This window comes from Cotesia typhae, unplaced genomic scaffold (assembly GCF_013202065.1).
Source record: "Cotesia typhae breed Kobodo isofemale line unplaced genomic scaffold, CoteBio_Ctyphae contig_5, whole genome shotgun sequence".
NCBI classification, from domain to species: Eukaryota; Metazoa; Arthropoda; class Insecta; order Hymenoptera; family Braconidae; genus Cotesia; species Cotesia typhae.
In genome coordinates, this window is record NW_027423757.1 from 9,680,704 (window position 1) to 9,708,347 (window position 27,644).

The window sequence follows — 27,644 nt, forward strand, 5'->3', positions numbered from 1 at the left end:
TATCGATCTAATCCTTTGATCAGGGTCCTTGATTTGTAAAACAATACTTATCCTCCTAAGATTTAATCCTGATGAAAAACAGTATAAATAGTCCAGCTTCTAACAAACTTATCAGTACAAAACAAAATGATTTCACGAGTGTTCTTCGTAAGTTTTTAAATTTAATTTATAACAAATCAAATTTTTAGTATAATTAATTAATGAATTAATTTGAATAGTTACTAGGAGTTCTTCTGCTTGGAGCCGATTGTCAAGAAGATTTTAAAGATCCTAGAACTATTAAACCATGGACATTGGTTTATACTGTACAGCCTTACTATCAATCTGAAGCTCTAGTCAATCTTTGGAAATCTGAGAAAAATGTTAAAATACCTGGTGAATTTTTTACATGGTCTTCAATGAGTAATCAAGTTCTAGATAAACCTAGTGTCAATGATACTATCTTGATCACTAGTAATCAAATAAATTCTAATCAACATCAGCACGAGTCAATGCCTTCTCAGCATCCTGAAAAAAAAGTTATGTCTGAAATTACTTACTGGCCTCCAAGGTATTTATTAACTTTTCATATGATACTGAAATTAGCAGACACTTGACAATTTTTTGATTTTTCTTGACAAATAAACTAGATCTAGAAAATTATTAAAAATACTATTTAAAAATTTTTCAGATTTTTTTTTCATTAAAAAAATGATTACAAAAAAATAAAAAAAATTTTCATTTGTAAAAAAATTAAAAAACTGTAAGTGTAATTTTTAAAAAAATGTTTTTTTTTTTTCTAATTTTTCTTGCTGTAATTATTAAAAAAATGGACTCGTAGAAATTTTAATAAATTTAAAATGCAATTTTTAAAAAATTATTTTTTAGGACACATTTTTTTGTTAAAGAAAATTAAAAAATTGTCAAGTGAAAGCTAATTTTAATGTCATAATTATTTTATTTAAAATAAATAATCTGAATTTTTTCAGAAAATCTAATGATAAACGTCCTCCAATTGTCATCCCTCGTTATTTTGACTCCGTTTGAAAATATCTCACGAACATCGTTAAGGAGTCACTAGGGCGGACTAGCGGTTGTACATTGAACGCACATGACTTTAAAATTTCTCATGAAAGTTCTTAAAAAATATCAATATAAATTGTAGTGAATAAAAGAATGTAGTTTTATTTGTAAACTTTTGCAAATAAAAATAAATCTAATATCCAAGTTAAATTATTATTTTTATTTTCAAACAAACATTCCTTAGTATTTAAAGGTTAACCATATACCAAATACATATAAATATTGTTGAGCATAACAATCACCACAAAAAGTTTTATTTCACAAGACAGTTGTTTATATAAAATTATTTTATGACAACTATTATAAAATATTTAATTCAAGATGTCAACAATAATAAGGACACTGAAAAAAGCAATTAAACCGGTAACTTGTTTATATTTTATTATTTTATATTCGAAATGTCAAATTGATTGAATTATGTATTTTATTTTTTTTTACTCTATTAAAAAAAAAAATTGATGAAATTAAATTTAGCTGTCACTTCACAATTGTTTTAATTTTCTTTAACAAATAAATTACAGCAAAAAAAAAAAAATTATTAAAAAAATAGACTTGTAGAAATTTTAACAAATAAAAAATGCAATTTTTTAAAAATAATTTTTTAGAACAAATTTTTTTGTTAAAGAAAATTAAAAAATTGTCAAGTGACAGTTAACTTTAATGTCATAAATAATTAAAATAAAAAATTTTCAGGTTCACTTGTCAAGATTAAATTTCTTCACATCAGCTGTTAGATTAGAAGAGTCTAAAGGACTAAAAAATAATCCAGAAATTCAAAAACCAAAGGCGTTTAGTGAAGAAGAGGAGTTATTGATAGTTAAAACTATAAACAATTGTTCAGAAACAGATTTCGAGAAGTATGACATAAAAAAAGCCCGGTTAAAAAAGCTTTTGGATTACAAAGAGAGGAATAGAAATTTTGAGAGCTTCAGTGATGTTCTTGTCACTCAAGATGTGCCTTCGTTGATAAAACTTTGCAAGTCTATATTGGGTGGAGGAAAACCAAAAATTACTACCAAGTTAACTAAACCTGTAAAAGCTATAACTGTGCCCGTAGTTGATAGAGATACTCGCGAGGTAAATTTGAAATTTATATTTAATTTTATTTCAAGTCAGTAATTAATTTACGTTCAATTTATTAGAGCATAAAATCTGTAGTCGGCTTACATATTTGGGGCAGTACGATAAGCTGGGCGCTGCTCCAAAAGAATAATTTGACTCAGTGGGAACAGAGGAACATTGAAAATCTATCAAAAACAAATTTAGTTTCTTTAATTAATACGGTCAGTAGTATAACCGAGCGAATACCTGATGCAGATGCTTACGTTATGGAAGCTGATCCTTATACATCAATGAGTAAATTAAAAGGAACTGCTTATGCATTTTATGTACAACGACAGCAAGTAATAGCTACTGTTATCAGCATCTTGGGTATGCGTCGACGATTAAGTAATAATTATAACAGCAGCAGTACTGAGGACCAAAAGATTAATAATTTTTTCATGATGGCACCGCGGTCTCCAGCCAAACGATTTAATTTAACTGTTGGCAATGAAATAATGCCCCCAGAATCTATAATTAAAAATGTTTTAGAAGGCAACTTACATCACAAAATACCCGATTTTCCGAAAATTACAGTTGACGCTGACTTGATTTCCAACTACAAGTCATCTCACGGCGTAAATCGTGATCAGCTTCATTCAACCTTGCTAACGGCTCTGGCTTTTGTTGATGTTGTTCATCAAGATGATCTTGTGGCTAAATAACAGACAGGAGAATCTAGTATTTGTTAAAAAGGAAGATTTATAAAACTGTAAATAATATTTTTAAATACATAAATAATTACAAGGTAATTAAATCACTACCAATAATCCAGGTCCATTTATTTATTTATTTATTTATTTTTTATATATTAACTTTGATTACACTATCTATTTATTTTATTGTTAGATATTTATTATTGTTATTAAACTTCTCAAATAAGTCTCTTGCTTCAGATAAATTCCAGTGCGCAGTACAGATGCATAAGGTATATTTAGTACATATATGTTATGATCAATAAATATATATGAATTGACAGTGATAAGAGTTTGTAGAAGCTTGAGCATAAAGACTTATTCGAATAGTCAGATATCTATTAGCTTCGATAATTGGCAATTATATCTTTTATCTTTTTTTATTTTATTATTATTTCTTATTATTATTAATATTATTATTTTTTTTTTACTTCATAAATAGTTGAGTAAAATAACGATCAACTTAAGGACTAGAACAACTTATAATCTATGAAGTAACAATACTTCCGACGCGAATGCTGTTTATTATTTAATCTTATAGACTTTTCAGACATTTTGATCATTTTTAATAAACAAAATTAGCAACCCGTGATATAATTGTTTGGTAATTTATTATTATTATTACTATTATTTTGTTGGACTGTTAAATATTGAGTGATATGATTATTTAATATTTTATTATCCGACACGGCCAGGCCAGCTGCACTCGTGCGTTAGTCATTATATCACGACTTGCTAGATCAGCATTCGAAGTCGGCAATGATATTTTTATTATCTTTTTTTTTTTTTTTTTTTTTTTTTGTTCAAGTTGACATTAATTTTATAATTTATAATGGAAAAAAATTTATACCTCGCCGTCAGATAAATTTCTTAATAGATTTGCTCTCTCATCTCACAATAGAAGTAAATTTAATAAATTTTTTCTTCTTCATATACACTAACTTTGATCTTCTACTTATTGATTTAGATAGTACATTAATATAACTAATTATTCAATAATAATTGTAATAATTATCTGTCAATAAAGCGCTAGTTGTGTGCGTAAACATTTAAATAAATATAAAATTTAATGACGTGTGTGCTAAGCAACGTAACGTCTTAAATAATGTACACTTGACGTAATATACACGTACTCAATTTAATGGACGAAGACATACAGTAAACATCAACCCTTTTTATTGAAATAAAGGGTTTAATTATATAATTTATAAATTTTTATTTATTTTCTAATTTATCGATTATTATCTTTTACTTTTTTTTCTTTCAAGGAGATTCATACACAATATAAATTAAATAAATCCACGTAGTTATTTATTTTTATGTTAAGCCATTACGACCTTCTCAAGCAAGCTCATTTATCGATAAAAGAAACATAAATAATAATCTTTACAAGACAATCATAGAGAAGATATTATTCAATATTGCTTTTGCCGTAAATTCCTTAACTTGTTTTTTCATTTTTTATCATAAACGCGATACACCCAACCTTCTTTGCAATTGTTTTGTGTCACAAACGCTATGAAGAACATAAAAATCTTTCTATATATAATATGAAAAATCTTTTGTTCGACATATTCATTATATCTATAATAGTAATGGTAATAATAATAATGACAATAATAAATTGACTAATATAATATAAATAATAAAACATTTAACGTGACTTTTATACTAATGTGCCTCGAAGGAAGCTCTTATGTTATTATTTTCCATCTTTGGAAAATATTTATTATAATGACACACATACATGACTTAATAACTTACGTAATTTTAATATTTCTTTTATCTCTTCTTATTAACTCACTTACATATATTTATAATTTTTCAATATAATGTAATATTAACCCAGACAATTATTTTATATATCATTGCATATATATATATATATATATAAAACATTTTTATAAATTCTTTCACAATCATTAAAAACAAATGAGATTATTTGAAATATTTAAATTATAAAGAAAAAAAAACAATAATAAAAAGAGGAACACTTTTTCACACTGATAATTCAAAAAGTATTACTTTCATAAATCACTTATCATAAATACTGTTAACATACATTTAAAATGACAATGACAATTGTAATAATAAATACCAACAATTTATATTAAATATATAACACAATAATAAAGATATATTTATCTTAATAAATTTAAATAAAATTTATCGCTTTTTTTTTGTTCTTCTAGAAGCTATTGTACGTAAAGACAATATTCAATATAATTTTAATATATAATATACATATATAAATTATAATAATACAATGTATGTATGTGCTTCTCGCAATTATTTTTTAACTTTATTTAACTACAAGAACAATGCCCAAGTGATGTCAAGGTAAAGTAGGTACTGATATTATATATATATATATATAGGATTTTATATTCCAAGTGTTTAATTGCACACAAAAATTGTTTTCCCTTTTATGATAGCTTTTTTATTTTCAGTTATGAGTGGATGAGATCGAATTTACGATTCGATAACATACAATCATCACTTGACAATTTTCAAATCAATTTTTTTTACGTCCTAGTCACGGAAGAACATTGACTCAAAAAATAAAAAAAAAAAAAAACTACGATTAAGGGCAGTAATAACAGGTTAACATTGACATATAAACACACACTCTAGATGTTTGATTGCCTAAATATACTTTTTTTTTCTTCAGATTATTGAGGTATCAAATTTAATTATTACCCTTATCATTTTTTTTTCTGATGGTGAATTTCAAATAGTTGGTATAAAAATAATACAGTAGTTTAATACTCTAGAAACATGACATTTATCTACAATAATTACGTACAAATATCATCTTTGATTATATAATAGACTTCACTGGGCTAGGGTAACATAAAAATCTACTGTACGTGTGATTAAAAGCTCGATTGTTTTTGTAAAATTACTAAATATGTAATTTATTCATTTTTTTTTTTTTTTTTTTTTTTTTTTCAATTAAAGAGCGAATTGATACGTGATTTAATTAATACGCTCTACAATTATCATCAAATCTTCCAAAGATTATTAGTTATCAGAGAATTGAGTTTAATTTATAAATATATATATGAGACACGCGAGGTATATATATATCAGATAGTAATTGCCATAAAAAATCCAGTATGGGTAATTTAATGAAATCAATATAATAAGAATCGACGAGATTCGCTCTTGTAAATATATTAAGTGTGTCAATAATATTATCCTGCTGTGTACGTTAGTGGTTGGGAAAACGACTCTTTACTACTGCACCTGGATTTACATTTATTTATATGTTTATTGACAATAATGATATATGTACGCGAAATTTATTACTTTAAATGTTGATTATTCGCAAGTGAGTATTTGTTTTGTAGCAACGTATGATCTACCGACAGTTACGATATTTTAAAAATTTTTTTTAATCTAACAAGCATTAATTTAAAAAAATAAAAGATATTTATACAAATCAATAATTTCCGTTAGCTAGAAACATTAGTAGTTCTATTGGTTTTTCTTTGTTATTATTCCTCACATAATTACTAACTCATATCACTGGGAAGTTTCTTGTATTATTCTCACTGGAACATTTACTGGGAACAATGAATGAATGTACGCGAAACATCGAATTAATTAATCTATTAATGAATATGCCTCTCATTAAAAGTATTAATTTTTTATATAATATATAGATACAAGTGAGAAAGACTTTAACTTGATAAATTAATAAATTGGTTATTTTTTTTTAATTATTTTTTGGTCTCGATTCAAAAATAAGAGAGTGGAAAAACAATCGGCACATTCTCAAATATCTCTCCATCTTAGTACGGTAATTGATTATTTTTATTATAATTATTATTATTATAATTATTGTTAATATTATTTTATTATTATTATTACTATTATTTTATTATTAGTTTATTTACCGTACGGAAGATTTTAATTAAGTCATAATAAAATTGTTTTTTAATACTTTCCAATCCATTACAGTCTCACGTGATATATTCATAACTTCATTTCGATAATAAACTCTCCGTAATTATGCTTCCATAATACGAAAGTGATTGTACTTGAAAATTGTTTCATTTTTTTTAGATTTAAATAGGTATAAATTTTGTTTAGCTACAGATATAATACTCACATGATAAACTTATATCATATATGTATATATATATATATATATATATATATATATATATATATATATATATATATATATATATATTTATAATTAATATTTATACTTTGTTTTCACTTGAGGGCAATTGCACGAGTGACATCCATCAAGGATGAAAAAAAATATATGTATGTATAGGTATATATATATATATATATATATATATATATATATATATATATATATATATATATATATATATATATATATATATATATATATATATATATATATATATATATATATATATATATATATATATATGTGTGTGTTTGTATACTTGTATATATACTCAAAATACCATGAATGCAATTGTTTTTAAGCAGGTGTTGAAGAATTAAGTGCTTATATCGAGCGTCAGTATATCGTGAAAATTACCATAAAACGACGCGATGCCCTTAGGTTGCTGCCTGCTTGGACATTCATCGGATGTCGGAGATGTCAGTTTTACTGCCAAATATCTTTATTAATTGATCTTCATAGTCGTCAATATTGCGCTTCATCAATTCCATACAAGGACCAAGCAACCGTTCAAAAGCCTCGACATCCAAAACTTTAAAGTAAAATTACAAGACAAGTTAGTCGAGGGTTCAAATTAAGTATGGTATATTCACTTAGGCTGAGTAGAAAGTTTAATCGATAAAGTTGATGCTCAGAAACAGATACTAGGAGGGACATTATATTGTGTTGTACACTTACAGGCAAGCTTGACATTTCCAACTGCGTACGCAGAGGCAGCGCGTGGCTTGTGTGTGACTAGAGCCAGTTCACCTAGATAACCACCAGCGGGTACACGATTGATCTAAAAACAAAGATAATGATATACAAAGTTTAGTTATCTCAATAACAATATTAACAACTTGTCGGCGCATCAATAAATAGGATGCATCTAAATGTCAACTTACCTCTACTTCACGACCGTTTTCACCGATAATCGTGATCCTAACAACCCCATCCTCGACAAAGTACATCCCATCGGCCATATCGCCTTGACGGATAATCTGTTCGCCGTCGGAAAAATGCTTCGGAGCTAATGCGTCAGCGAGATTCATTCGTTCATAAGTCTATAATAAACGAAATTCATATCATGTATATATGAATATAAATATAAATATATATTTATATATGTATATGTTAGTTGAATGAGAATAAAAAATCAATGACCATGGCATCGATTTGTTACTGCAATACAAACCTCGAGCGACTTTAGCATCGGGACTTTGTTGATCAAATTCTCGTACATTTTACGTTTCTTGTATGCAGACTTTAACAATATACGTCGGAATGTTTGCCGATCCATGGCCCACAGTGTGCCTTTCGTGATGGCTTTAATAGTTGCTGCACGTGGCATGTTGTAAAGAAGCGCCAATTCTCCGAATGCTCCGCCGTTATCGTACGTGTGGATCAACATATCCTTGCCTGATGGATCTTTAACGTATACCTCAAACTTGCCTCTTTAAATAAAACAGATAAAACGTATAAATAAATAAAGTTAAAAGAACAACAACAAAAAATCCATTTAAATTCAAATCGCATTTAGTTTGCTAAAATGTCATTGGTCGTTTTAGTTCAAGGCCTACCTCTCAATGACGTAAAAATTATCACCATCATCGCCCTGACGTATGATATAATCTCCCGGTTCGACGTTCTTTTCAAACATCGCATCCAGTACATCTGCCATTTGTTCCTGAAAACATTTCAATACAAACCAGATTATATTTTATCGGCGTTTGACACTAACGAAATATCGGAAATATTGAACGAAATTTTTTTGAGTACTGTATACTACTTCTATTATTATGCCTGCATACATATATGTATATTAATATTGGGTTTATACCTTATCGAGAGCACGGAATAGAAGAATATTTTTAACGCTCTCGCTCAACCTCTGCCGCTGTTCGTCGCTTTTTGGATACACCATCTATTTAAAATAGTAGAAAAAAATATAATAAAATTGAGTCATTAATATTTTATCAGTTTTATCAAAAGTTTCTTATCAGATTTTTTTTTTTTTAATAAAATTAATTAATTTAAAAAGCGAAGTAGGGAGCATGAAATAAAATAATGAGAAAAAATAAAAAACTTTAGAGTTTGAGAAACTACAAGGCATCTAGATAATTGTTACTTCGCGCATGTCATGTGCTTCTTTACATCGACCCTGCGGCTACATCACCTGTATCTATTTTTTATGAAACACAAATAAAAATTTTAAAAAACAATAATAATAACAATCAAAGAAAATTCTTTTAGAACCTTAGACTTATTCATTAACTCGATAGCTTGATAAAAAGTTCTGTTAACGCGGAAAATACAAGTGGTCGTTATTATTGCGAATTAATTGAAGAGGTCATTACGGTAATTAGAAATAAGATTGTTGACAATAGATGACGATGATGAAAATAATAATAATAGTAATAAATATTATTATTATTATTATTATTATATATTATTATTATTACTATTGATATAATAGCAATAATATTGGATGAGCTAATTAAAAGTAAAATGAATATTTTAGCTGAATGAAAAGGCTAGGCTTACTCTACGTGTAAATTATATTGGACAACCTGTCAACATCATATCGCTTGAATTGTCCCGTACACATTATATATATACCGGGGTTATCGAGCATGTGCCCTGACGTCATAAAGGCTTTTTTATCGCACGCATGATCGAACAAGGCAAACCTTTTGTAATTCTCAAAGAGAATCAGGTGCAAATGACGAGAAACTCTCTTGGAGAGCGCGCTCGGATGATATAGCAAATAAAGTGAAAACTAAAATTTTGTTCGTATCTTGTAGAGGAATAAAATATCTAAAAATAACAAAAATTCTCGTAATAATATTCAATGAATATAAATAATCAATAAGTTAATTAATATGAGCTGATAAAATAAAATTAATTGTAATTAAGAATTATTTAAATATATAATAATGAATTTCACCTTGGCACCCTCATCTTCTTCATCTTCTTCTGGATCATAAGTCTCGGCAAAAACGCTTTTTCTCCTGATAGCGAATCTACCAACGGGTGGCTCTGAAAATTTAATTCACACAAGAAAATTAAAGTTATTTATACCAACAAGTTAAGTTTTGCGTGGGTTTATCAAACTATTGAAATCTGTCATCAAATTCAATCTAAATATCTCAATCGCAGTTTAATCGATAACAATTCACGTTATATACTCATTGTATTTAACCCAATGGATAATAAAATGATTAACGTAGCGCAATAACAAGACGGTAAATTTTGATGACATTTCCTGATAATGTAATACCAAGTATTTCTCTGTTATATATTATTTAAATTTATAAATAAACAAATATATCTTGGTAGTCGGGTTTCAATGAAAGATTGAAATGAAGTTTACAGATCACATTGATAATCATAGTTCTAGCATATGTATATTCATTTACATAAATTACGGAATAGTATTTGCACAGATGTTAACTTAAGACAGTTACAATTTTCCCTTGTAAATTCTATTTATATCAAAGTACAAATGTACTCTGTACACCGCCTTGAGGAATGTCCAATTGTTGAATGCCATCAAAAGTGGAGCCAATTAGAGCGAGTACTCTCTCAAATAACTACACCTGTTTGTTAATATCTCAAGCAGAGAATTCCAAATGATAAATAAACAGTGCAAAAGAATGAAAAAAATTTTTAAATAATAATAATAAAAAAAAAACAAAACTCACCTTCCTCGACAGATTCGTCGGGTGTTGATGAACACGTAGCATTAGATTGAATCAACATTGTTTGTCGATTATCACGTAAACGAGTAAAAAATTCAACAGCATAATCAATTATGTCGCCAGGTTGCTCGAGGAGATAACTGATCGTAAACTCAAGTAGTATATTCCTGAGGTCTTCGGGCACCGTGATCTTGCCAGCGTTTCTTTGGCAACTCATCGTCGCGCCCGGAGAAAATCGAAGCCGACCGCCGAGAGTAAACTCGTGCGCCGAGGACGTGAGGCCGTACACCACCACTTTCTTCTCTTGTGATGATTATTATTATTATTGTTATTATTATTATATAGGCCTCTATAAGCTTATTAATACAATATGTATAGTAGGTATTGATATATCTGTATATCTCCTATATATGTGTATATTTATACAGACTTTTTTTCACCCAAGCCGTTTATTCATCCGCAGTCTCTTTAAGCGGATCAATCTCGTCCAGTAATCACCAATAAATCTTGAATCTTTTCACTTTTGTAACGTAACTCCAAACTGTTTATAAAAAAAAACAACACAAAAATTTTTCAATGATCAAAAAGTCAAACAGAGGATGAACTGTACGTCCTCTTGAATTAAGCTGCCCTCTTACCTTATAAATCCTCAGGATAAATAACCCGTTCTTATTTCAAACTACAGTCTAATATTTTCTAATAATAAATATTATTTTTTAACTAATCATTTAATTGTTTACTGGTAATTTTATAACTTATGAATCTTTGGATTGAGTTACTGTAATTTTTTTACGCTTCAATAAAACTGTGAAACACCCACAACCGTGCGACCCACGGCCCGACTTGACGTCCGCCTGGCTGCTTGCCTACCTCGAAAAATGGCGACGACACTGTGTGATCGACTTGACGAAAGTCGACCTTTTTTTTTGGGATAATTGATTTATTATTAATGCGTACTTGCGTGTTTCGTCATAACCTCAGCTGTTTAAATTTAAAAACTAATAATTTTAACCAAAAAATAAAACAAAATAATAATAATTATTACCGCGCTGAAATAATTAACTTTGAATTGAATTAACTTATTTATAAGTATATTTAGATCAAGATGGCGATATATATGTCAATGTAATTTAAATATTCGCGGTTAAAGGTGATTTCCGGTTTCAATGTAATGTAGAGTACATAAATAAACTATAGTAAGTGGTTGTCATAGATACCGATTGCGTATGGTGTGATTTGTGTGAATTATAAAAATCAATGAGCACGTGTATGTTATAATAATAAAACAGTAATTAATTAATTATGGATAAACCACAATTTGATGAGCTTCTTGGTGGATCAGTATCTCTGCCACGAGATGTTGAAATAAATAAATTAGCAGCTGCTCGTGCAAATGAAATAGCTGCTATGACGTATGCTATAGGTATATAGGTTACATTTATTTATTTATTTATCAAAATTTTTAGACCCTGAAGCCTTAGCTCCCTAAGGGCCTTATGAAATTTAATTTAACTGTCACATGACAATTTTTTAATTTTATTTAACAAAAAAATTTGTTTTAAAAAATTGCATTTCTAATTTATTAAAATTTCTACCAGTCCATTTTTTTATAATTTTTTTTTTTGCTATAATTTATTCATTAAAGAAAATTAAAAAAATTGTGGAGTGACAGCTAATTTAAATGTCATAAGGGCCTTACATATAACTTATTTTAATATTATTTTAGAAAATCCTCAGCAGACGAAGCTGATTTTTCAACGATTGCCGATACATATGCGAAGGAGGGTAATGTCTCACAATGCTAAGCGTATGCCTAGAAGACTCAGAGAAGCGCATAAGACACAAATGGAGAAGTCTGGGAAACCTGGAGTACCCAAAAGGCCTTCTAGGAAGTATCGACGACGACCTCATAATTTGTTGTCCGAGTACAAGAGGAGACAGAGGAAGAATTTGTGGCTGGAGACACATATTTGGCATGCCAAGAGGTTTCACATGACGGAAAAATGGGGATTTAAAATAGCGCATTTCTCTAATGATAAAGCCAGTCGCTCGTGTTATCGGACGGTAAAAGGACACTGTACTATTCAAGATATTTCTTATTATAATTGTCTTGAGTTAAAGGGACCGGTGGATGTATTAGTGACGGCCTTGAAGGTTCATTGTAAATATGAAAAGTCTTTTGGAGCTAATGCTTATAAGAAAGGAGATAGAGAAGGATCTCTGACTTTTTATAGGGCTAATGGATGCCCTGTGGGAGTAATTAATTTCATGTGGCGACTAGATTGTTTGGGTGACAAAACAATGTGGATGTGGGTTCACCCTTCTTTGATTAAAGATGTCCTGGATGAGCTGGTTTCAAGCTTTAATTTGACAGAAGTATCTTCTACAGCAGAATCAACTTTATCGGCTAAATTATTTGTAAATGCAACTGGTTGTAGTTTAGAATTTCTGACGCTTAATAGATTTCGATTGAGGGGACCAATGGCACCAACTGTGATAACTGATGCATTGCGTTGTCCATTAAAATTAAATCAAGTATCGAGTAGTTTAGAAAATATGGAAGTAGATATTGCCCAGCCGTGGCACAAATTGTGGTATCAAGAATTGAGTCATCAAAAATCATTTGACAAGCAGAAAGATTGCTTTGATAAGTTAAAAAAATTAAATTCACCAAATCAATTTCCGCGACATGGTATTCTAGGGCTGACAGTGTTGGATCCAAGATTCTTTTTTCCTCCCAAAAGAACCAAAGTAGAATTCAAATCATCCACTCAAAGTTATGATGTTATTAATGTTGATCCTTCTTCAGCAGCCAGTCCACTGTGGGAGTCATCGGTCCGAGGGGATGTTAAAAATAACTTTAAGTCGACTGAACAGATTAATAAACTTAAAAGTGGTAATTTAGTTCCGGGAGTTGAAAATGATCAAGGATTTAATCAAGATATAATTACCAAAGTTCCTGTTATTTTAGTACAACATCCTGGTACGGAAGCTAATAATAAAAGTATTGGTAAGTCTTGTTTAATTAATTTTTTTTATTACAATTTTTAATATTGCTTAATAAATTTTAATATTCAAAATTTTTTCAGGATTTAATTCGGGTATTGATATTATTCTACCTGCCGGATGGGCGCTTCCATTTTGGCTGAGCTTTATTTACAGATGTGCTCGACCTATTGGACTCCGCGAACACCGATCAGCTATTTTCGAAAGCATGATGCTCAATCATCCCGACATACATCATCCTGACACCCCTGAATATAATCGAGAAGCTGAAGAAACGCGGATAAAATTGAAAAATAAATATTTTCGCTACCCACCAAACAGGAGAGTTAATTTTACCAAGCTTTCAATATCAAGTCCATTTAACTGCGAATGGAGAATGCTGATAAAAGAGTGGACTGATACAGACACTGTCCAAGTATTACGTGATCCTAAAATAATAGATGCATTATCTCAGGCATTTAACAGTTTCATCAGAAAAAAACATAAACCTCTATCTTTAAATCTTCATGATTCTACAGTTCTTGATAAATCATACCTAGTAACTGTGAAAGTAACTGTTGAAACCAAGGGAAAACCCAATAATTTTGCCATCATTTGTCTGCCTACCGAAGAAGATTTAAAAAAATTTAACGAGGATAGAAAATGGGGTGGGCCTATTGAGAAAAAAAGAATTGATAAGTTTGAAGCGAAAAGAAAAGCATTGAGGATAAAACATAAAATGTTATTGAAAAGCGAAAGAAGAAAACGAATTCTAGCCAGAAAAACAGGACAACCTCCTGTTCTAAAGGCCTTTTTAGAAGCCAAAAAAATAGAGCAGAAAAAAATCATGGATGAACTTTATTTACAACAATGTACTGCTGTTAGGAAATCATGTGATAGAGAAGTAATTGGTTACGTAGCTCAAGGAGGATTTTCCTTTTCCGAATGCAGCTGCTTTGGGTGGGGATATGTTGTAGCTCTGCCTTTATTAGAATTATTAAAAATGAAAAATAATATGGTTCTTGTTAGAAATATACAAACAAGACAATATCGATGTGCTAGATTAGATATTGTTAATTTGTATTCGTAAATAGATATATCCATGTTTTCAATTTTTTAATAAAGTTTAATATTTTATATATTATACACTGCTAGTGTTTTATGATATCACTCTTATACATAGATAGTAAATTAAAAAATCATTACTTGATAGATTAGTAGTAGATAACAATCAGAACGTAAAAGTAGATTTTATAAAATTTTATTGGACCCACGGAACAATTGAATAGCCAATCGTATATAAAATTACAATCACGTGATTTAGTAATATTCTACAACTACCAACTACAGCTAGAAGAAATTGAATTAGTTACTAGTTGAATAAATTTGTAGTGTGTCCGTCGTTCTCCCACTATAAAAACTTCGTATTTACGAATTTGACATCACAGTGCTCTTCCACGCTTTTTCCATTTTTTTGGAGCTAAAAGTCCAGTTTGCAACTAACCAAAAAATAATTAACTAAAATGACAACTCCAGTAGTAATAGCAGCCACTACTAAACACACAGCAACGGTAATATTTGTTTAATCTTTATATTTAATTATTATTCACATTGTTCTACATTTCATAACCAATTAAATTAAAAACTCTATCTGCATTAACATTACACGTAAACTTTTTTTTTTTTTTTTTTTTTTTAAATGCAATGTATCTTATATAATTTATATCAAATACCATTTATCATTTGCTTTCACTTTATTAATTACTCACTTTCAGATTATATTTATTGTAAATATTTACTAAGTTCGATGTTAATTTACGAACAGATAAAATGATTGATCTAGCGACTAATCTGTCAGTGGTACATAGTAGATCTATTTTGAGCTTATAATAATAAACGCACAATGGCCTTTTTTTATATAGATATACAAGATTTTATACATAGTCACTAATATGAAAATTAATTTATATTTCATTTTTATTTTAGCTGATATTTTTCCATGGCCTTGGCGATACAGGGTAAGTCCATCTCTATTATCAATAAACAATAATATTTATTATTATGAAAATGAAGTTAGCTGACACTTAAAAATTTTTAGAAATTTTTTATTGAAAAAATTTAAATTGTGCAATTAAAAAAATAATTTCACTTATAAAAAATATGACATTTAATTTAGCTGTCATTTGATAATTTTTTTAATTTTCTTTAAGAAAAAAATTTATCGTAAAAAATTATTTTTAAAAAAAATGTATTTTTAATTTACTAAAATTCCTACAGGTCCATTTTTTAATATTTTTTTTTACCACAATTTATTTATTAAAGAAAATTAAAAAAATTGTGAAGTGACAGCTCAATTTAATGTCATTAAAAAACTACAAGTGCAATTTTTTAAAAATATCTTTTTAGTTGTAATTTTATTAATAAAAAATATTTTTAAGAATTCCTACTTCTAATTTTTTAATTTATTTTCTGCGTGTAGAATTTTTTTACATAATTATATAATTGTTGTAAAAGCAAAAAAAAAACATTGTAATTTGTTTTTTAATTTCAGTATTATTTAATGAACTATATTAAATTTCAGACATGGATGGGCTACTTCAATGGGCGCTATCAAAGCACCCCACATGAAAGTTATATGTCCTACTGCGTAAGTTTAACATAAATACTTAAAAAAAAATTTTATTATCAAATATGTAATGAAAGTATGTCTCCACAGTCCTACAATGCCAGTTACACTCAACGCAGGCTTTAAAATGCCTTCTTGGTAAGTCATTAAATATTCATTTGTCACCTACGTCAATGAATTGATTGACACAACTTCAATAGACACAAGACACTATATTATTCATTTTTACTGACGCGGAAAATATTTTCAGGTTTGATTTACGAACTTTAGATGCGACCGGTCCAGAAGATGAGGAAGGTATTCGCAAAGCTTCAGAAATGGTCCACGGTATGATTGCTGAAGAAGTAGCTGCTGGAATTCCATCAAAACGAATTGTTCTCGGTGGATTTAGTCAAGGAGGAGCTTTGGCTCTTTACAGTGCTCTAACTTTTCCTGAACCTCTAGCTGGTGTTATTGCACTGTCTGCTTGGCTTCCTCTTCATCAAAAATTTCCCGCAGTAAGTTATTTTAGCTGATTAATTTCTTGTTTATTTACTAGCAACCTTGTAGTCACTATAGGACTGCCGTGACTTGTGAACTAGAAATAAATAAAATTTTGCTTAAGCAAATAATGACTTTTGTTAAATTGCACTGCATTTTTTTAACTATTGACGTTTTTAAATATATAAGCTCATCCCGATGTTACACTCATCAAGAGCTTTCATTTGAATACTCACTTGTAATTTCGATATATTTTTCATATATACATATATATATATATATAAATATATGAAAAATTGATGTAGGTACTCAAATGAAAAGTCTTGATGAGTGTAATGTCGGGGTGAGCTTATATCTTTAAAAATGTCAATAGTTCACAAGATATTTGATAAAGTGCAATGTACTTTCTTAGTTAACTATTGATATTTTTAAATTTATATTTATTTTTTATTTTTCTAGAATGCTGTAGGTAATAAAAATATACCAGTATTACAATGTCATGGTGATTGTGATCCTATTGTTCCTTACAAATGGGGACAGATGACAGCGTCGCTTCTTAAACAATTTATGTCACAAGTAAAGTTTAAAACATACAGTGGAATGATGCATTCATCCTGTGATCAGGTATGTTAAATTAATTATTAATCAAATACAAAAATTCATTTGAATTTATTAATATTATTTTATTTGTTTTCAGGAAATGCAAGACATGAAATCTTTCATTGAAAAACTTGTAAAACCGTAATAAATATTGATTTCAGCAGTCTTTAAATTGATATTACAATAATTCATAAGTCAAGATTATTATTATTATTACTTTACTTTAATAACTATTTGAATAGCGTCAAAATATCGGCAATAGCGAGTAAAACACTCGAAAAATCATCTGAAATAAAAAAAAAAAAAAAAAAATCAAAACAAAAAACATTCCTTTAGGCCAGTGTACAATCAATTCCACAAAATACTAAAAATTTATCTATTTTGTCCTTGTGTGCAAAAGAGGCTTATTTAAATAATTAAATTATGTATGATCAAGTTGATTATTAAAAATATTGAGATTAATTCTTAATCGTAGTAATTATGCATAGACTTGGACGTATTTGTTATTACTATGATTACGATAACTTAACGCTTTGATTATCAATAATTTATTAGTAATTGCTCCAATAATTGACCCTTGTAATCAATTTATTTATTATCTTCCAAAAATTGTAATATAAAAATTGAACTGATGAATATTTGCTTTTTTTTTTCGACTAGTTTACTGAAGCTTAATTAAAATTTTAAACTTCCTAATCTTTAAGTTTTTATTTCAATTATCAAACTTACGTTTATTATACGCTTTTAAAAACTGAATATAAAATAGATTATTCTACTATGTTAGTTTCAGTAATTATGATAAATTTTTAGTGTAATTATTAATATTTATATTTTATTTTTCAGCTAGATTGTATTTATAGATATGTAAGCAGTGTTTCCCTTATTAAAATAGAAAATGTGTACAATAATGATAATAATAAAAATGGTCAACTAATTTGATTAAATTTTTAGAGGGTCTCTAAAAAATTGTTTAAGAAATTTTGATTTTAAAAATTAGTCCTTAATAATTATACATACTAATATGTGAAAATTAATTTAGAAGATATTTAATAAATTTTAGAAATTTTTTTAAAAAATAAATTATGGCAAAAAAGATAAAAAAAAATTGTCATGTAGAAATTAAAAAAAATTAAAAATGCAATTTTTAAAAATTAATTTAATTGTTAAATGAAATCAAAAATTTATTAAATGACAGCTAACTTTAATGAAAATTAACTTAGCAGATAGTTGATAATTTTAAGAATTTTTGTAACAAATAAATTATGGCAAAAAAAACTTGACATTTAAAAATTTTTTAAAACTACAAATGCAACTTTTTAAAAATAATTTTTTTGGAGCAAATTTATTTGTTAAAAAAAAATTAAAAAATTGTCAAGTGACAGCTAACTTTAATGTCATTACTAATATTTTTTATGAACACTTGCATAGTTAAAATAATTTACCCCATCATGGCTATTATGATTACTGCCGCCTATCAGTGTAAAATATTACTGCAGTAAAAATATTACAAAAAAATTCCATGAGATGTCTCTTCATTAAATTAAAAAATTTAAATGACTATTAATTATAAAATAATTAATTATAAATAATTTAATTGAGTCAATATTTAGTATTTACAATTATGTCAATTAGAAATTTGATACATTAGGCTTAATTTTTTTACCGAGTGAGTTTTTATAGTTGATAATGTTGGTATACATGATGGATGCGATAGACTCGCTTGGAGCGGAGCACCCATCTTTTTTGTACATAGCTTACATACCAGTTAGCTGATTGCCAGCCATCGTTGCACTTGGGTTTATTCATAAAAAAAATAACACCGCTCACACGGTGTGTTTGTTTATCGTGTCAGTTATTTATTAAAAAATAAATAAATACAAAATGAATGCCGAGGAAGAGATAACAAGTATTCAAAAGAAGCTTGTTAAAATGGCAAATGGTGACGGGACGGTGAGTGAGTGAGTAAATTAAGAAGTTAGGCTGAATAAGTATAATCTGAATATATCCGACACGTTGTTATATTTTACTCCATATACAGCGATTGTTTGTTACGATTATACATATATTTAAATTAGCGAATTTATTTTTATCTTTTTGTATTTTTTTTTCTACTCACAAAATTGTGTTCGCTGTATATTTATTTGTTATTTATTATTACAGGGCCAAGAACAAGCGTTAGAGTTGCTAAAAATTCTCCAAAAACTTCCCGTTGACTTGGAGCTTCTTACCAAAACAAGAATTGGAATGAGCGTTAATTCATTACGAAAATCCAGCCAAGATGATGAAGTAATATCACTGTCAAAAACACTTATTAAAAACTGGAAGAAATTTTTATCTGGTAAATTTTTTATTTAAATTAATTATCTTTAATAATTTTTAATTAATTATTTTTATTAACTCTCTGTTATATTTATTATTAAAAGGTCCTAATAAAGATGGCAAAGACTCGGGTTCATCGAGTAACTCGAAGAAAAAAGAAGAACGTTCAGACAAAAACAGAGATGACAATGATTCAAAAAAAGACAAAGACAGTACAGACGGAAATGATATAAAAAGCAAAGACGATAGATCATCCAGCAAGGATTCTCATAAAAAACAATCATCATTTCCTTCGACCACTACGACAGACGCTGTGCGGCTTAAATGCCGTGAGCTTCTAGCTTCAGCTCTTCATGTTGATAATCTGTCTATAGAAGCTTGTGGATCTCCCCAGGAACTCGCCGAAGAATTGGAAGAAGCTATTTTTCTTGAATTCAAAAATACCGACAACAGATACAAAAATAGAGTAAGTATTTAATAAATAAAAAAAAAAAAAAAAAAAATGATTTTTAAATTAAATAATTATTTATAATTTATCTATTTTAGGTACGTAGTCGTGTGGCTAATTTACGCGATGTAAAAATCCAACGCTAAAAACTAATTTCCTAGTTGGTGTAATTACCCCAGCACGTCTTGCCAGTATGACTGCCGAAGAGATGGCAAGTGACGAAATAAAAAAATTGAGAGATAAATTCACAAAGGAATCAATTAATGATTCCCAACTTGCAACAGTACAAGGTACTCAAACAGATCTACTCAAATGCGGTAAATGTAAACAGCGTAATTGTACTTACAACCAAATTCAAACTCGATCAGCTGATGAGCCTATGACCACATTTGTTATGTGTAATAATTGTGGTAACCGATGGAAATTTTGTTAAAAAAAAAAATCTTTAAAATTTGTAATTATTTATCTATTATTATTTGCGCTATATTTTTTTTTTTTTTTTTCCAATTATCATTACTAAATTACACATGAAAATGAATCAGAGAAACTGATTACTTATCAATAATTAGTGTGTACAGTTTTTTTAATATTCTTTGCAAATAATTTAGAGGATTCATTATTCATTTTGAAGTTAATATTCATAAAAATAAAAACTGTGATAATCCATCGAGCAAGCTAAAAAATTAATGACAATCCACAGGGGTAAAATTATCTTTAAACCGTATACTGTAGAGAGATGAATTGATTTCTCTGATTCTAATATTATCATTATGATTTAAATTAAATAAAATCGTCTTCGACAAGATACACAAGATTAGCAGTTAAATAATAGTTAATAAAAAAATTTGCTCAGGCTATTTTTGAATTATTTTTCTGCTTATAAGTAAGGAAGCATTTATTTCTTTGAATGACAATCTGTTTAGTTGACTAAAATGAAAAAAATTTTTTTATTAAGAAAATCAAAGATGTATTGATTTTCATGGAGTTATTTTATATGTAGTTATAATTAGCTTCTCTAAAATAGTTGTTTAAATTCACATCAAGTACAATACGTTCAATTGAATAGACTTATTCAACTGTATAATTTTTTTTTTTGTTTTTCATTCATTTTCGTGAATAAATTAGTGTGTAAAATATAAAAAATTTTATATAAATTTACAATCCTCACTATTGTATTTTTAATTTAATATGTATTTACAAACTTATCTATTTACCTGATTTAAGAGACATCAATTATTCGCAATAAATAAAAACAAAAAATTGTGATAATTCAAAATTTAATAATTTTTTTGTGGATCTGGAGCACTGCGACATATAATCGATATTCTTCTAGTTTTGTTAATTTTCTTATCATTAAAAATTGACTCTTCTGGTCCTAATACTTCATGGTTGTATTTATGTCTGGCTACACCACTGCAAAAAATCATCAACATTAAATTGCTTAAATAACATCAATTGAACATTCATAAAATTACCTCATTATATAAAGTGATCTTCGAGGTAGGAAAAAATCGTGGCGACATTCTTTTTCATTGCCAACTTGAGTCAATCTCATCACGCAGTCACTCAACAAACTTATTCCAGCAATAATATCTCCACAAAACTAAAAATAAAAAAATGAATTGTAAGTACTTAATTACAAAATAAGTTATAAAATAAAAAATTAAAGTAATTAGTGATTGTACCCGAACACTGTCAACATGAGGTTTTATTTTTCCCTCAGCTGCAAGGTCCAAAACATGAACTAGACCCAGCTCGGGCATACCCGGTGGAAAAGCCATTGCTTTGACACGTTCAATTATTTTAGAATTTTCTTCATTCCACTTGGCCCTTTCAGTCTCACGGTAACCATGGATCGCCTGTAATTAAAATGAAACTAAAGTTAGCCGAGATTTATAATTTTTTTTATTGAAAAAATTACTATAAAAAAATTCACATTTAGAAAATTTTAAAAATTATCTATGCAATTTTTTTTAAGTATTTTTGACTTATAATTTAATTTTTGGAGAAAAATTAAAAATCATTCAACATCGGCTAATTTTATTAATAATACTAAAGTTAGCCGACGTTTTTAATTTTTTGATTTTTTTTTCACTTATTAAATTATAACAAAAAAATATTTTTAAAAAATTGCATGTGAAATTTTTAAAATTTTCTACATGTGAAATTTTTTCTTTTAATTTTTTTTAAAAATAATTTTTCAATAAAATAAATTATTAAAGTTTTTAATTGTCGGCTAACTTAATTTTGATTTTTATTATCATGTAATTAAATTATAAAGCAACCATTCAGCCGAAATTACCATCAACAATTATACTAACATCATCCCAGTGAGAAAATTCATATCGCAGACGTTTCATGTATGGTTCTACTTCCCGAAACAACGAATCCTCCTCTTCTGGGCTAATAAAATTTTGAAATATTCTCATAGTAGCCAGAAGTTCTGTTCTCCAATTGTCATCATCTTTAATATTATTTAAATTACCTATCGTTGATGTAGTCCTCGCCGATTTTGAGGCATTCATCATTCTACATATTGACTGTTTCCTCAAAAGAATCCTGGCTGCCATGCTGTCATTAAAAAATAAAATAACAATAATTATTATAACAATTAAAAAATATAAATTTTTAATAAAAAAGTAAATACGTTTTAATTGTTTGAGGTTGAGGACACGAATCATGCAACAACACGGTCTGCAAGCGTGTAAGTTGGGCTTATATCCTTTTCGTATAAGCGAAACTTACCGAAAACTTATTTATCCTAAAAGACAAAAACCGACTCGCCATCTACAGAAAAATTTTTTTTCCTATGAGTAATGATTCGAAAAGACAAATCTCGATTGGACACTATCCGAAAAGTATGTTGACATTTTGCAGAAATATATCTCGCAAGAAAATCAACTAACCGAAAAGACATTATCCGCATCGTCATCAATAGAAAATTATTAAATCCTCTTCGTTATGATCCGAAAAATAAAATCTCGATTGGACACTATCCGAAAAATTACTACCTCAGAGAACAGTAGATAATATAGAAACTTTTCTTTGCTACTCAGCAAAATAATCAGTAGGTACAGAAGAAATTAGTGAAAAAAAATTCTTGTGATTTTTTGAATTGTATGTCCTCACAGGAAAAAAAAATTTTGTTGCATAATGTTATAGTCATAGTTTTTTCCTTGCTCTATATCCTAGTTTTTCTAGTATATTTTCAGTTCTTTGGCGAGTATAATAAAAAACACAATTTCAATTTGTATAAAGTGTATTAATTTAATTGAAAAATTAAAAAAAATTTAAACTTTATAATACATGTTAATTATTTCAAATAATCGGCATCAAAAAATTATTTACATCATCTGTACTTGTCCATACATTCTCATTTTTAAATGTTCTAGAAATATGGTTGCAACATTGTAAGAAGTTACTTATGTTTAGCGTACCATTATCATATAAATCCCACAAGTACTCAACCATTTCATATCTTAAAGTAATTTTTTTATTCTTGGCACTTCGAATTTCCAAGTTTACTTCTAATGATGTTTTTTCAATTTTTGCCAATTCTTGGAGAGCTGCAATACGTTCTAAAAGTATAAAATGATAATTTATTTTACTTTGATCTTTGATTTAAAGGTGTATTTTCTAGAAACCTATCAATAAAATTATTACCTGTAAATTCCCAGATTGGTGGATGAGATCCTAATTTTAATCTAAGTATTCTATGGTAGGATTCAATGTAGTTATTTGTTCTATTTTTATTTCGGTAACAGCTAAATCTTTCCGGCTTGACAATTTTGAGCCAGTAACTTCTAAAATAGTCAATTAATCCTTTTAGTGGCTGAATTATTTCTTTGTGCTGATTAACGAGCAATAAGAAAGCTTTTTCAATGTCATCGGCTGGCAAGAAGGCAAGACCTAAAAGTTTTCTAATGAAAACTCTAATATCTTCTCTTTCTTCAATTAAACTATCCAATTTTTCTGTTATCGTTCTTCTAATTATCGCCTGTAATAAATCCATTTTTAATTTTTTAATTAATTTCTAGTTTGTTTGGTAATGCAAAAATCTAATCATTAAAGTAATAAAATAAAACTTCAACTTTCACTTTTTAAATTATTTCATAAAATCATCTATTATTATATGTCTAATATGCACACATAGATTTATTGTAATATATGCTTAATGAAGAAAATAAATCATTTACTCTATATAAAAAATTTTACGTAAAAAAAATTTACTTTATGCAAATTACATGAATCATTCCGTATCTAAGCGATCTATGGGTTGAAATGACTTCTTTTAATGTCAACGAAATTTGATGAGCAATTTTCTATGATTATAAAACGAAATTTTACCTAAGAAAAAAAATAAAAAAAAAAAAAATTTTCCAAGATATACAAAATTTCAAGTTTCACTATTTTTCTAATTTCTCGAGTTCAATATTTAAATAGTTAAGTACGAATTTTTCGCTCAATTCCTTTACATAAAATACCTTGGACTAATCTTTAAAGTTGTAAGCCTTTTAGAACTATTTCTTTTTTAAAAAATATGAATTTCTGCTTTAAAAATTAATTTTTTTGTTATCGTAATTTTCAGCATTAACGAATTGAATCTACGACACAGAAACGTTAAATAAAAAACTATGTTTATTTGTTTATTTATTTTTAGAGATATTTTTTGAACCAAACTTACTAAGGCATTATATATCGTGTTCTTAACACGTAGAATATTTGAAATTAAAGAATATCGATGTGCAGAAATTTGCAGGTTTTAATCCTGGTTTTAAGATCATGTCTAAATAATGAAATAATTATATTTATATTTTACATTTTCATGTTGCGGTTGCATTTTTTTAAAGCTCAAAATTACAATACTATCTTCTTTCTTTTACACCATTTATAAATTGAGAAATAAAATTTATTGGTTAAAAAAAATTTTAATTTTTGAAAGTAAATAAATCCAGTTCTAAAAATTTCACAATCTTTTAAGATTAGTCAAAGGTACTTCTGTTATTTTTAATTGCATTTGAATTCTTTTCAGTTGATATTTTTGAATTGAGAATGCACAAGTATAAACAAAAATTGAAATTATTGTAAACATTATACTTGTATAAAGTGGAAGTTGCAGCCTTGTGGTTGAGCATGAACATAAGATGATCGGACGGCTCCCATGATTCCTAATTCGAAATCTGATATTACTTTATTAATATTGAGATGTGGAGCTAATTCTGTCTTGAAGTAGTTAAAAATGTCCGTATAACTTTTTTTAGTTTTACTTGTCATCAGTGCCCATGCGATTGGAAGTGTCTGAAAAAACATATTAGTATAACGTATGTTTTTACTACTTTTATGTAATATTAATAATTTTTTAAATATAGCATGATATTATAATAATATTTCATACATTGTTAAAAAAATCTTACGTTTCTTTCTACGACAGCCATAATTGTCAGTAATTGATAGATTTCTTTTGGAGCTCGGGGACAAACTTCATACGTCGCATCAACCAATAGATGAGTGGTACGAATCGTTCGTAGAAAATCTTTATCAGCAAAAACAACTGCTGACGACTTATCACTGCTATTTATATAGTGAACTTGTAATTTGCTTTTATTACGACTTAAATAATTTTTCCATCGATCCATTTGTAAGAATGAAACATATTCGTTTAGCGACTTAGGTTGGGGAGGTCGAACTTGTCGCCGCCAATTGTTGATGGTTGAAATCATGCTTGAGAATGGAACTAATGCTGCTCCGTCGGGAAATCTACGCAGAAGCCACATAAAACATTTTTTTTTTTATTTATTAAATAATTTTTTTACAAGATTGAATTGCATAATAAACTCGAGCAGTCTTAATTACGAAATGTTAAGAGAAAAGATAACAAAATCTGTTTTATTTTTTTTTCTGATCAGTGTGGCACCTGCTGCGATGATTACAGAGTCCATTGTTTGCGAAACTGAAGAAAGAATAATTAGACTACATTTTTTTTTTACTAATCTTACAATCATTTTATACCAATTAATGTACTCTAAACGTAAAAAAAAAAATTTTATCGTTTCTGTAAAAAAAATGGTTAAGAGTGCATTTTTAAAAGGAATCACCAACTTTTACCGATAAAATCAAAATTATTGCAGCTTACGTATCCGGAAAAAAGTAAACTGTGAAATTCACTGGGATTCCGGTTAATTTTTATATAGCTTCAAACAGTACATCGGATATCGGGGTGACAAAAATATAAATATTACAGAACTTCATTCAAAATTCTTCATTATTATACTTTAACATTTTCGACATTCACAATATTGCGAATATTACTGTTTGAAATAGTATTTTCTTCCATTTAAAGAATGAATTGTAGCGTTTTAATGATAAATATTATAAAGTGAATAGTAAAATCACAATTTTACCATTTGAAATGGTAATTTTTAGCAGTTGATCATTACATATTATAAATCTACTTTTATTTGGACTGTTATGCAATAGTGTGTTAAGTACATCGGATTTCTATAGTACTTAACACATTAATGCATAACAGTGACCATTTATTACAGTTTACTTTTTTCCGTGTACAAAAATTGTTAAAAAAATGATAAAAATCTGTAGATATGTAATGAGAATTTTTTGTAGTTTTCTCCTATCACAATTTATAAGCATCATAAACCATATATGGAAGCAACAAAGTTTATAAAATCAAAAATGGAGTGTTAATTATTATAGTTTTTTAAATTAACATGAGTAGGAAAATGAAAATAGTTCTCAAAATAACAAAGAAAATTATTCAATTGCTAATTACTCTCTACTATTTAGCAATGTGAGATCGTGCAAAATTATAGATTTACATGAGAAAATTTGCTGATTTCAGAAAATGTTTATGCTAATATATTTGTATGAAATTTTTGAAGTGTTTAAAGTTAAATTTTCCAAACCATTTGATTTATGCTAATTTGAATAATTACCTTACGAATTTGCGCTTTTTTAAGATTTATTTAATTTTAATAGAAAACAAAAAGTATTGTCAGATGTCTCCTTACTTAATCACTATCAAACTTACTTTATTTTATAGTTTTAACACATAACATTATAAAACGTACCTTAAACATAAATTAGTGTATATAATGGAAGGCTTCGTCGAAGTTGTCATTATTTGTTGTTTAAACTCGTTCTTGAATTGACGAATTAAAAAATAAACATCGGGTTTGTCATGATTGTGTTTTTTGGTCACGCTAAAATTCTTTTTTAGATTGTTCTCATCAATTTCATATTTTAACCGCGCAGGACACTTTTTAGAATTATGTTGATCACATAACATAAATCTACAATAAGAAAAAAAAATTTTTTTTCAATATACTTATTCTTTATAAATTTTAAAAGTAATTGAGAGTATCGTCCATATGTCATACAAACTTATAAATTAATTACTTTGAGAGATGAAAAGAAGCAAAACTATTCTTTAAACTACCGTAATGTTTTATCGGTAAGA

General features: G+C 27.7%; 7 protein-coding genes across 12 annotated transcripts; 5 read left to right on the forward strand and 2 right to left on the reverse strand.

The window, feature by feature from the left end:
• The first annotated feature begins 12 nt into the window (after positions 1-12).
• Positions 13-1,106, forward strand: LOC141530325 (uncharacterized). Its single transcript, XM_074247366.1, has 3 exons — positions 13-147; positions 219-550; positions 969-1,106. The coding sequence occupies exons 1-3, from the start codon at positions 127-129 to the stop codon at positions 1,024-1,026; spliced, it is 411 nt and encodes a 136-aa protein (XP_074103467.1). The 5' UTR covers positions 13-126; the 3' UTR covers positions 1,027-1,106.
• Positions 392-11,619, reverse strand: Pka-r2 (cAMP-dependent protein kinase type II regulatory subunit). 5 transcript variants are annotated; one of them, XR_012479749.1, is made up of 11 exons: positions 11,351-11,619; positions 10,716-11,253; positions 9,959-10,050; positions 8,852-8,935; positions 8,592-8,698; positions 8,207-8,465; positions 7,917-8,075; positions 7,711-7,813; positions 7,390-7,564; positions 2,668-2,820; positions 392-507 (listed from the first exon to the last, which is right to left on the reverse strand). XR_012479749.1 is itself a non-coding variant. In XM_074247351.1 (10 exons), the coding sequence occupies exons 2-9, from the start codon at positions 10,927-10,929 to the stop codon at positions 7,434-7,436; spliced, it is 1,149 nt and encodes a 382-aa protein (XP_074103452.1). In that variant the 5' UTR covers positions 10,930-11,253; positions 11,351-11,619; the 3' UTR covers positions 5,776-6,956; positions 7,390-7,433. The 5 variants fall into 5 exon arrangements, 3 of the variants coding, with proteins under 3 accessions (XP_074103452.1, XP_074103451.1, XP_074103453.1); XR_012479748.1 differs by lacking the exon at positions 392-507 and adding an exon at positions 2,399-2,535; XM_074247351.1 differs by lacking the exons at positions 392-507; positions 2,668-2,820 and adding an exon at positions 5,776-6,956.
• LOC141530315 (uncharacterized) lies at positions 1,065-2,933 on the forward strand. Its single transcript, XM_074247354.1, has 3 exons — positions 1,065-1,425; positions 1,756-2,139; positions 2,205-2,933. Exons 1-3 carry the CDS (start codon positions 1,384-1,386, stop codon positions 2,826-2,828), a joined length of 1,050 nt encoding a protein of 349 aa, XP_074103455.1. The 5' UTR covers positions 1,065-1,383; the 3' UTR covers positions 2,829-2,933.
• Positions 11,620-11,926: 307 nt separating the features above from the next.
• Pop1 (POP1 ribonuclease P/MRP subunit) lies at positions 11,927-14,841 on the forward strand. The gene is made up of 3 exons (XM_074247340.1): positions 11,927-12,135; positions 12,439-13,722; positions 13,802-14,841. The coding sequence occupies exons 1-3, from the start codon at positions 12,015-12,017 to the stop codon at positions 14,785-14,787; spliced, it is 2,391 nt and encodes a 796-aa protein (XP_074103441.1). The 5' UTR covers positions 11,927-12,014; the 3' UTR covers positions 14,788-14,841.
• Positions 14,842-15,074: 233 nt separating this feature from the next.
• Positions 15,075-18,035, forward strand: Apt1 (Acyl-protein thioesterase 1). Its single transcript, XM_074247364.1, has 7 exons — positions 15,075-15,268; positions 15,684-15,715; positions 16,279-16,344; positions 16,414-16,461; positions 16,574-16,820; positions 17,263-17,427; positions 17,501-18,035. Exons 1-7 carry the CDS (start codon positions 15,221-15,223, stop codon positions 17,546-17,548), a joined length of 654 nt encoding a protein of 217 aa, XP_074103465.1. The 5' UTR covers positions 15,075-15,220; the 3' UTR covers positions 17,549-18,035.
• Positions 18,036-19,151: 1,116 nt separating this feature from the next.
• Positions 19,152-20,680, forward strand: LOC141530868 (transcription elongation factor S-II-like). The gene is given in 5 exon segments (XM_074248239.1): positions 19,152-19,353; positions 19,564-19,741; positions 19,827-20,188; positions 20,269-20,296; positions 20,299-20,680. Coding segments are annotated over 5 exon segments (942 nt in total). The 5' UTR covers positions 19,152-19,284; the 3' UTR covers positions 20,604-20,680.
• Positions 20,681-21,313: 633 nt separating this feature from the next.
• On the reverse strand, positions 21,314-27,639 carry LOC141530867 (alpha-ketoglutarate-dependent dioxygenase alkB homolog 7, mitochondrial). 2 transcript variants are annotated; one of them, XM_074248237.1, is made up of 7 exons: positions 27,256-27,639; positions 25,585-25,927; positions 25,268-25,468; positions 23,834-24,167; positions 22,818-23,748; positions 22,656-22,741; positions 22,520-22,573 (listed from the first exon to the last, which is right to left on the reverse strand). In XM_074248237.1, the coding sequence occupies exons 1-5, from the start codon at positions 27,471-27,473 to the stop codon at positions 23,489-23,491; spliced, it is 1,356 nt and encodes a 451-aa protein (XP_074104338.1). In that variant the 5' UTR covers positions 27,474-27,639; the 3' UTR covers positions 22,520-22,573; positions 22,656-22,741; positions 22,818-23,488. The 2 variants fall into 2 exon arrangements, with proteins under 2 accessions (XP_074104339.1, XP_074104338.1); XM_074248238.1 differs by lacking the exons at positions 23,834-24,167; positions 25,268-25,468; positions 25,585-25,927; positions 27,256-27,639 and adding exons at positions 21,314-21,583; positions 21,646-21,773; positions 21,856-22,029 and having other exon boundaries at positions 22,492-22,741; positions 22,818-22,895.
• Positions 27,640-27,644: the final 5 nt, after the last annotated feature.

Excerpts from the sequence above, each read along its gene's own strand:
- LOC141530325 (XM_074247366.1), top strand. The coding sequence starts at position 127 with ATGATTTCACGAGTGTTCTTC. Across the intron at positions 148-218 it reads TGATTTCACGAGTGTTCTTC|TTACTAGGAGTTCTTCTGCT; the intron begins GTAAGTTTTTAA and ends TAATTTGAATAG. Across the intron at positions 551-968 it reads ATTACTTACTGGCCTCCAAG|AAAATCTAATGATAAACGTC; the intron begins GTATTTATTAAC and ends GAATTTTTTCAG.
- LOC141530315 (XM_074247354.1), top strand. The coding sequence starts at position 1,384 with ATGTCAACAATAATAAGGACACTGAAAAAAGCAATTAAACCG. Across the intron at positions 1,426-1,755 it reads TGAAAAAAGCAATTAAACCG|GTTCACTTGTCAAGATTAAA; the intron begins GTAACTTGTTTA and ends AAAAATTTTCAG. Across the intron at positions 2,140-2,204 it reads TTGATAGAGATACTCGCGAG|AGCATAAAATCTGTAGTCGG; the intron begins GTAAATTTGAAA and ends TCAATTTATTAG.
- Pka-r2 (XM_074247351.1), bottom strand. The coding sequence starts at position 10,929 with ATGAGTTGCCAAAGAAACGCTGGCAAGATCACGGTGCCCGAAGACCTC. Across the intron at positions 8,699-8,851 it reads TATTCCGTGCTCTCGATAAG|GAACAAATGGCAGATGTACT; the intron begins GTATAAACCCAA and ends AAATGTTTTCAG. Across the intron at positions 8,076-8,206 it reads CGATGCTAAAGTCGCTCGAG|ACTTATGAACGAATGAATCT; the intron begins GTTTGTATTGCA and ends CGTTTATTATAG.
- Pop1 (XM_074247340.1), top strand. The coding sequence starts at position 12,015 with ATGGATAAACCACAATTTGATGAGCTTCTTGGTGGATCAGTATCTCTG. Across the intron at positions 12,136-12,438 it reads TGCTATGACGTATGCTATAG|AAAATCCTCAGCAGACGAAG; the intron begins GTATATAGGTTA and ends ATATTATTTTAG. Across the intron at positions 13,723-13,801 it reads AGCTAATAATAAAAGTATTG|GATTTAATTCGGGTATTGAT; the intron begins GTAAGTCTTGTT and ends AAATTTTTTCAG.
- Apt1 (XM_074247364.1), top strand. The coding sequence starts at position 15,221 with ATGACAACTCCAGTAGTAATAGCAGCCACTACTAAACACACAGCAACG. Across the intron at positions 15,269-15,683 it reads CTACTAAACACACAGCAACG|CTGATATTTTTCCATGGCCT; the intron begins GTAATATTTGTT and ends TTTTTATTTTAG. Across the intron at positions 16,462-16,573 it reads GGCTTTAAAATGCCTTCTTG|GTTTGATTTACGAACTTTAG; the intron begins GTAAGTCATTAA and ends AAATATTTTCAG.
- LOC141530867 (XM_074248237.1), bottom strand. The coding sequence starts at position 27,473 with ATGTTATGTGATCAACATAATTCTAAAAAGTGTCCTGCGCGGTTAAAA. Across the intron at positions 25,469-25,584 it reads TGGCTGTCGTAGAAAGAAAC|ACACTTCCAATCGCATGGGC; the intron begins GTAAGATTTTTT and ends ATGTTTTTTCAG. Across the intron at positions 23,749-23,833 it reads ACCAATCTGGGAATTTACAG|AACGTATTGCAGCTCTCCAA; the intron begins GTAATAATTTTA and ends TTATACTTTTAG.